The following is an 8,841-nucleotide window of genomic DNA, read 5'->3' as shown; positions in this document are numbered from 1 at the left end:
TTTCCTAATAGTTGTCACCATCCCTCCAAAAAAGAAATCTAAGCAGCACTGGAGGCAAGCTAAAGACAGGCTTTATCACTTTAACAACAAGCTAACCTTCCCACTCAGTTTTTTTTTTCCTCCACTGAAGTTTGACTGTGATCCAGAGTGGGGAAAGGTACCATTAATTCAAAAAAATTAATTGCTTACCAATTGGTGATACTTTAACCAGAACAAATTATGCAGTTTGAAGTCTGAACCAACATGTTACTTATTGTTGGACAGGATTTGTTTGGTACTGGGAACTATATAGGAGATCAGGATGGAGTGGGCATGCCCAAAACCTTTCTCAAATACAGTATAAATGACATAAATATGTCAAATGGGCACCTCAGACTTTAAAGCTTCCTTTCTACATTAAATCAGGTGATACAGTCCCAAACATTAGGGCAATAAACTCACTCCCACTTTGTTACTTCCTCTGAGTCATTTTGGAACAGATGGATGCACTGATACAATAGGATCCAGGCTTGTAACAACACAGATCTCAGTGCCAGCTCTGTAAAGTCAATATGCCCACTCATAATGCTTCTCCCAACCCAGGCCAATAGCTCTTGAGGATTACAGGATTTATTGGAGGGTTTTATCAGCCTGATACCTGTTTTTATGGCCCAAAGTTCATACAGAACTAGGGAATGATGCAAGATGGTAACCATGCCCTGACTGAGCACACAACAATACCGAATGCACTTAGTGTGTCAATGTAAAATTGTCACGAGTACCTTTTTTCCTTTAGCTAAAACTAATGTGGAAATAATGTCTGGCATCAAGGGATTAAAGAAATTGGTAGATTAACAAACTATTGCATAATGGAAACAAAACTACATCATTTTCTAGCACTAACTAGAAAATACACATGACATTTTGCTCCCACATTTGCGAAGGTTAGGGTCACAGGAACCCCATAAAAGTGATAAACCACAAAAAGGCAATTTCTTTTTTATCTTGACAGACCACCTCTCTGGGAATCCCTAGATCCTCCAGCCTAGGCCTGTGGTAAAATTTCAACAGAAGCTGAACACAGAGTTGAAGAAATTTTTGGAGTATAGAGATTTCTAGAGATAACATTTTAATCAGATTTGCAAATGTTGAAGCCCAACAGAATTTAAGAAGGAACACAAAATACCAAGTCACTAATATTCTGCAGTAAACACACACACACAAAAGTACAGGTGTGCACCAAAGTAAAGTAGTATTCCATTTCACTTATTGTAATGGAAGATATGTGATTGCCTGAAAATAATGTGATAGGATACTCCCCTCTGGACAGACCAGTTTGTGCTCACTCAGGGCCCTTCTGCATTGCCATATAATCCAGAATATCAAAGTAGATAATCTACATCATCTGCTTTGAACAGGATTATCTGCATCTACACTGCCAGATAATCCAGTTCAAAACATAATCTGGATTTTATACAGCTGTGTAGAAGGGCCATCAGAAGGGGAAAAATAATTCCCTTTTGTGCACTGAGAATGTCTCATTTTTCTTCCATATGAATAAATCTCTGTCTGATGTGTTATATGCAAATGATGCACTCATATCAGGAAACTGTTAGCCGGATTGGCTTCTAAATTCATGACGAAGATTTATCAAGCAGCAGGACCTCAAATATCCCTAGCACTCCTTGGCAGTGCAGTGGAGTGCTGAGTTAATAACTAACCCTCTACTGCCTTTTCATGACATTCCAAATCAACTGTTTGAAGCTGGTAGGGCTGATTCTGTAAAGATGTACAAAAATGTTGTGTACATATTCATAAAGAGAGGACAAGAACATAGTTCCTAGCTGTTATTCTGCAGACACAATTTAGGCTGTATTTTTTTAAACCACAGAATAGCACTTGCTAAGAGTCCTCCTTCATATATTTCTATATATATTTCACAAATTCACTAGGAAGTTGAGCAAATGTGAATGTGTTGTCAAAGGCTTTCATGCCCAGAATCACCAGGGCCCTTCCACAGAGCCCTATGTCCCAGAATATCAAGGCAGAAAATCCCACATTATCTACTTTAAACTGGGTTATCTGAGTCCACACTCAGAAAATGTGGGATTTTCTGCCTTGATATCCTGGGATATACGGTTGTGTAGAAGGGCCCTGAGTCCACACTACCATATATTTCAGTTCAAAGCAGATAATGTGGGATTTTATTCAGCTATGTGGTTGCTGCGATTGTTCCAGGCTGTATGTGTTTGTGTTTGCTTGACTGTGGGAAGCTGGAGAATGACTATTAAGAATATAGTACAAGTACTTTTACAGATGGACTCTAAAAGAGTCAACTACGTTTGCCCAATTTCAGGCACTTTCCTTCCATGCAATTGCTTTTATACAGTTAGCCCACCATATCCACAAATTCTGTATCCACAGATTAAACCATCCATGTCTTGAAATTATTTTTTTAATCCCAAAAAGCAAAGGAATATGTCTCCTCACAACTATATGTTTTCCAGGCTCTGACTATTTCATTCTTGGTATTAAAGCCATTGAACTCAGCAGCACCTTTGCTTCCTCCAGGCAATTGGCCAATTACGGCTCTGTTTTTAACAGAGTTTTAAAACATATTGAAGGACTGTAATACCTAGCATCCCACAGCCAGGCCTGAAGGTGTTGGCTGTTGGATTCTAAGAACTATAGTTCAAAAAAGTGACTTTCCCAAACATCTCTGTCCAAGAGGCACAAACTTCCCAAAACTTAAGAATTCATTTCACAGCATATCCAAGGATATGAGGACGGACCAGGCTCCAGTTCAAGGGGGCATTTATGTGCTGCAGTTTCAGTTCAGAGAAATTTGCCTTCTCCAGGTCCTTCCAAGTTTCCCGGGTTAAGGAACACCCATCTCCCAAATATTTCCAAGTAGGATCACAGACTTGCTGCCAGAAGTATCTCCAGCTGGATCGGGGAGAAGCCACATGCTCCATGAAGTAGAAGGCACCGCCCTGCAGAAAGGGAAGAACATAATCTACAAGGGAACAGAAAGTCAACCCGCCCCCGAGTAGGGCATTCTAACCTATATCCTATAGTTACTCTGCAGTGTAATTCTCCATCTGCAGTCTTTGGAGCAGCAGTACAACTAAAATACCTCAATACAGCTGTGCCTCTCAGCCGCTGACTAGCTAAAGATGTACACGGAGCTGTCAGCTGGAAAGGTCTCAAAAAGGTCTCTCGGGGACTACATAAGATTGAGTATTCATGAAAAAATTATAGAAGAATAAGGGGATGTATTTACACTGCAGAATTAATGCAGGTTGACCAATTGACATCACACAGTGCAATGGAATCATGGAGGTTGTAGTTTTATGCAATCTTCTCTGTTCAATAGTTCTGGTGCTTCACCAAACTATAAATCCCAAGATTCCAGAGCACTGAGTCGTGGCAGTTAACGAGATGTCAAACTCCATAAATCCTACGATGCAGATATGATAGATGCACTTAAGAGTTCTTACAAAAGTCATACTCTTCTTTCACACAAGCCTCCTTCACAAAAAGAAGAACTTGCAAGGTTTCAGATTTCTCAACCAAGTTTGCATAATTGACAACTTTTAAACCAAGCCCAGTACACTATGTAATTTAAGGAAAATAATGCTCCTCCCCACCCTTAATACTGGAGAAACCTGCTAGTTGAAATTTATGGATGTTTGGTTTGTTTGTTTGTTTTTTTCTGTGTCAGGAGCAACTTGAGAAACTGCAAGTCGCTTCTGTTGTGAGATAATTGCCCTGGAGACGCCCAGATGTTTTGAGGTTTTACCATCCTTCTCTCGTGTCCTTGCATGGGGAACTGGAGCTGACAGAGGGAGCACAACCTGCTCTCCCTGGATTTGAACCGCAGTCCTGACAGCACAAAGGTTTAACTCATTGCAGCACTGGGGGCTCTAGTGAATCTGCTAGTTGAGCCCTATGGATCTAAGGACCAGACTAAACAGGGTATTAAATGAATCTTTGCATTTAATTACATTTTGGGCTTAAAAAAAATTGTAAATAGCATCTGCTGGTCTGAGAGTAGCAGCTGCTGTGATGGGGTGGGTGAGTGTTCAATCCTTTCAGCCCTGCGGTGTTCCTGTCAAGGACAGCCCTTCCAAAACAGTCATTTTCATTTGAAATCTTTCAGTGATGTATATTTATCAGCTCAGAGTTTTAGCACAATTCCCAATTTGGTGCAGTATTTCAATGGAGAAGTGGTTGAATTATGACATTGGGAAACGAAGGCTCAAGATCAATTCTGGGTATGTGAATTTTCAAGACGGAAAGTGATGTATACTTCTCTCGTCCCCACCTCCAACCCAATACTTCCCTTTTAGATCAGTGTTGCTCAACCTTCCTAATGCCGCGACCCCTAAATACTAGGGCTGGGCGGTTTCCTTTCGTAATTTCGTAATTCGTTAAAAATTCGTTATTTTTTTTTGTTACGAAGCGATAACGAACCATTCAGGAGCATCTAAAAAACGAAATGAATTTTTCAATTTGTTTCGTAATTGCTTCGTATTCGTTTCGTATTCGTTTCGAAATCGTTTCAAAATCGTTTCGTTATTATTTCTGCATGTCTGGGGCAAGTTTTATAGCTGTTGTTTGTTTAATCAGTGAAAAAAAAATTATAAATATCACACCAACAGTCAACAACAGAGGGAGAGGGAAGCTTCAGAAGTTCCCCCTGTCCCATATGGAGGTTTTTTAGCGTATTGCGCGGTCGCGTCCGCCATTAACGAATCAATTCGTATTCGTTTCGTATTCGTTTTGTATTGTTTCGTAATTTTATGAAATGTCATAAATATCGAACTTTTTTAAAGAAAAATTTCGGAATTCTTTTAAATATCGAAACGCAAAAAAACCCAAAAAACGAATCGAGTTTAGAAACAAATTTTTCCATGGTTGCCCAGCCCTACTAAATACAGTTCCTCATGTTGTGGAACTGTATTTAGTAGGGCTGGGCAATGAAGTAGTAATTTCGTTACTACTTCATAACTGTCATTTTGCTCCTGTTATGAATCGGAATGTAAATATCCTGTTTGCAGGATGCGTTTTCATTCACTGGAGCTAATTTGGCACAAATACCTAATATGCCCAAATTTGAATACTGATGGGGTTGATTTTGTCATTTGGGAGTTATAGTTGCTGGGATTTACGGTTCACCTACAATCAAAAGCACTCTGAACTCCACCAACAATGGAATTAAACCAAACCTGGCACACAGAACTCCCGTGACCAATAGAAAATACTGGAAGAGTTTGGTGGGCATTGACCTTGAGTTTGGGAGTTGTGGTTCACCTACATCTAGAGAGCACTGTGGACTCAAATAATGATGGATCTATACCAAACTTGGCACAGATCCTCAATATGCCCAAATGTAAACACTGGTGGAGTTTGGGGAAATGAGACTTGACATTTGGGAATTATAGTTGCTGGGATTTATAGTTCACCTACAATCAAAAGCATTCTGAACTCCACCAACTATGGAATTGAACCACACCTGGCACACAAGACTCACATGACCAATAGAAAATACTGGAAGAGTTTGGTGGGCATTGACCTTGAGTTTGGGAGTTGTAGTTCACCTACATCTTGAGAGCACTGTGGACTCAAACAATCATGAATCTGGACCAAAGTTGGCTCAGATCCTCAATATGCCCAAATGTGAACACTGGTGGAGTTTGGGGAAATGAGACTTGACATTTGGAAGTTGTAGTTGCTGGGATTTATAGTTCACTTATAATCAAATTGCATTATGAACCCCACCAACGATAGAATTGGGCCAAACTTTCCGCACAGAACCCCCATGAGCAACAGAAAATACTGTGTTTTCTGGTGGTCTTAGGTGACCCATCTGGCACCCCCTCACAACACCCCCAGGTTGAGAAACACTGTTTTAGACCTTCTGAGGGCCCTTCCACACAGCCCTATATCCCAGAAGATCAAGGCAGAAAATCCCACAATATCTGCTTTGAACTGGGTTATCTGAGTTCACACTGCCATATATTCCAGTTCAAAGCAGATATTGTGAGATTTTCTGCCTTGATATTCTAGATATAGGGCTGTGTGGAAGAGGTCTGGGTCTGATCTATCCAGCTTCTGCTTTTTACTCTCTTTAGCAGAGCTCCAAAAAGCTGTTTTGAACTCCAACTCCCATTGGTCATGCTGGTATAGAATTGTAGGAATTGTAGCTGAAAGAGTACCTTTTCCAAATGTCTCCAAGGCTTCTGGCTTTGCTTAGAAGGCTGGAAACATTACCCTACTTTCATCTAGTATACAAATACATTTTCCATAGCACTGAGCCATAGCAACAGAATGAATGCAGCTTTGAGCTGCCATGGCTCAATACTATGGAAGCATCGGAGTTTGATAGGGCACCAGCATTATATGGTAGAGAAAGCTACAGACCTTCTAAAAATGCAGCTCTAATTATATCATAGCATTGAGCCATGACAGTTAAAAGTGTTATCAAATTCTATTCATTCTGCAATGTAGATAAACCCATTGTATGCCTAATAGCATAAATCCTTCACGGATTTCAGAAGCAGGAAATCTTTGGCCTGCCAGAGAGAGTTGCTTCCTTCAAAACTATCTGGAAGTCCAAAGGTTCCTAGTAAACATAAAGGTTTTCCCCTGACATTAAGTCTAGTTGTGTCTGACTGGGGGTTGGTGCTCATCTCCATTTCTAAGCTGAAAAGCCGGCGTTGTCCATAGACACCTCCAAGATCATGTGGCTAGAATGACTGCATGGAGCGCATTACTTTCCCACCTGAGCGGTACCTATTGATCTACTCACATTTGCATGTTTTTGAACTGCTAGGTTGGCAGAAGCTGGGGCTGCCAGCAGAAGCTCATGCCGCTCCCTGGATTCAAACCTGCAAGCTTTCGGTCAACAAGTTTAGCAGCTCAGCGGTTTAATCCACTGCACCACCAGGGACTCCTAGGCTTGGTGAACCCAGCCCTATTCCAAATGACTCCCTCATACTTACAGGTTTGAGTATCCGCAAAACTTCCTTCAGGACTGCCGTGACATTGCTCACAGAGCAGAGCACCAGTGTGCAAACTACGACATCCACAGACCCATCAGACACGAGCCGCAGGTCCTCCGCTGGGGCCACCACAAAGTTCTCAAACTGGAGGTGCTGGTTCTCAGCCATGCTCTTTGCCAGGTACTGCTTGAAGTTGGGGTTGGGGTCTGTGCACGTCACTCGACAGCCAGACGGGTAGAACTGGAAGTTGGTCCCGGTGCCAGAGCCAATTTCTAGCAGAGAGATCTGGCCTGATGAACCCGCGAAGTCCTTCAAATTACTGAACAGTTGCTGCTTCTCCTTGTGAAGCTTCACATTGTACGATCTGGCCAATCTGCTCATGACATAAGGGAAAGCCTTTTTGCACATAGGATCCCACAAGCCAAGGAAGGACAGCACATAGATGGGAAGTGCAATGAGCTGGATGCATCTTTGGAGGAGAAAGATCAGCACCCTCATGCTAGGAAATCTATTTCAATCAGCTTCTTTGCAAAGTAGATGGAGCTCTGTGACTCTGTCGCTTGAGCATTTGCTTCCTGGTGCTTCCCTGCTTTGCTTCATCCCTAAATAGTCACAATATATCCGGGTTTTTCTGGCGGTCATCTCTTAAAGGAACAGTACCTTGTTTGAAATGATAGTGTCCATATGAGAGCAGGAAGAAAAGACACCTGCCTGGCAGAATGTGGATTACAATCAGGACTTACTAGGTTGGAACAGACAGTCAACACCACCAATAGTCCCACATCAGTGCTATTTTTAAAAAAAATAGAAGGAGTGGGCCAAGAAGCCCCTGCCAAGCCCCCTGCCAAGAAGCAGGAAAATCGCATTCAAAGCACCCCCGACAGATGGCCATCCAGCATTTGTTTAAAAGCTTCCAAAGAAGGACTCTCCACCACACTCAGAGAGTTCCACTGCTGAACGGCTCTCACAGTCAGAAAGTTCTTCCTCATGTTCATATGGAATCTCCTGTCGTTTGAAGCCATTGCTCTGCGTCCTAGTCTCCAGGGAAGCAGAAAACAAACTTGCTCCCTCCTCCCTATGACTTCCACTCACATATTTATACATGGCTATTATGTCTCCTCTCAGCCCAGGCATATAGCCGGGGGGGGGGGTGCTTCAGCCCCCACTCCCACCCCCGAAATTCTCATGGTGGTCCACGAAAAGGCCTTACTGGTACATTATTTAAACTGTTATGTTTATTCATATCATGATCTGATCACCATGCCCAATATATGTCATATGCATGGGGGTATTGGGGTAATGATACAAAAGGTTTGCTAGGGTAGACCCTCTTTCACTCAGACTCAGCCCCCCCCCCCGAATCAAACTCAGCCCCCCACCCCCCAAATCAAAATCCTGGCTACTGGCCTGTCTCAGCCTTCTCTTCTTCAGGCTAAATATGCCCAGCTCTTTAAGCCGCTCCTCATAGGGCTTGTTCTCCAGACCCTTGATCATTTTAGTCGCCCTCCTCTGGACACATTCCAGCTTGTCAATATCTCTCTTCAATTGTGGTGTCTGGCATATCTGCAGTATGTACACTTAAAGTGGTTTCATATCTGTTTCCTTATCTGGGAATCGAGTGTTCAGGTGACAGAAAGCAAGGTTGTTATTTGGGTTGTTATTTCACATTTAATTTTTTTCTAAATCAGAATTCCTACTATTCCTTTCAAAAGTGGAATACTGTGTCCAGTTCTGGGCACCGCAATTTAAGGGAAATGTTGACAAGTTGGAATGTGTCCAGAGGAAGGTGACTAAAATGATCAAGCGACTGGAGAACAAACCCTAGGAGGAGTGGCTTAAATTGCTGGGCATGTTT

General features: G+C 42.1%; 1 protein-coding gene across 1 annotated transcript; it reads right to left on the bottom strand.

Annotated features, from left to right (window-relative positions):
- Nucleotides 1–1,087: 1,087 nt before the first annotated feature.
- Nucleotides 1,088–7,600, bottom strand: TMT1A (thiol methyltransferase 1A). The gene is made up of 2 exons (XM_060764006.2): nt 6,987–7,600; nt 1,088–2,972 (listed from the first exon to the last, which is right to left on the bottom strand). Exons 1-2 carry the CDS (start codon nt 7,482–7,484, stop codon nt 2,736–2,738), a joined length of 735 nt encoding a protein of 244 aa, XP_060619989.2. The 5' UTR covers nt 7,485–7,600; the 3' UTR covers nt 1,088–2,735.
- Between the last annotated feature and the right edge of the window lie 1,241 nt (nt 7,601–8,841).

The sequence above is a fragment of the Anolis sagrei genome, chromosome 2 (genome assembly GCF_037176765.1).
Source record: "Anolis sagrei isolate rAnoSag1 chromosome 2, rAnoSag1.mat, whole genome shotgun sequence".
NCBI lineage: Eukaryota > Metazoa > Chordata > Lepidosauria > Squamata > Dactyloidae > Anolis > Anolis sagrei.
Note: the sequence above shows the minus strand (reverse complement) of the source record. Positions and strands in the feature narration are given on the sequence as shown.

Excerpts from the sequence above, each read along its gene's own strand:
- TMT1A (XM_060764006.2), bottom strand. The coding sequence starts at position 7,484 with ATGAGGGTGCTGATCTTTCTCCTCCAAAGATGCATCCAGCTCATTGCA. Across the intron at positions 2,973-6,986 it reads TTTTGCGGATACTCAAACCT|GGCGGTGCCTTCTACTTCAT; the intron begins GTAAGTATGAGG and ends CCCTTTCTGCAG.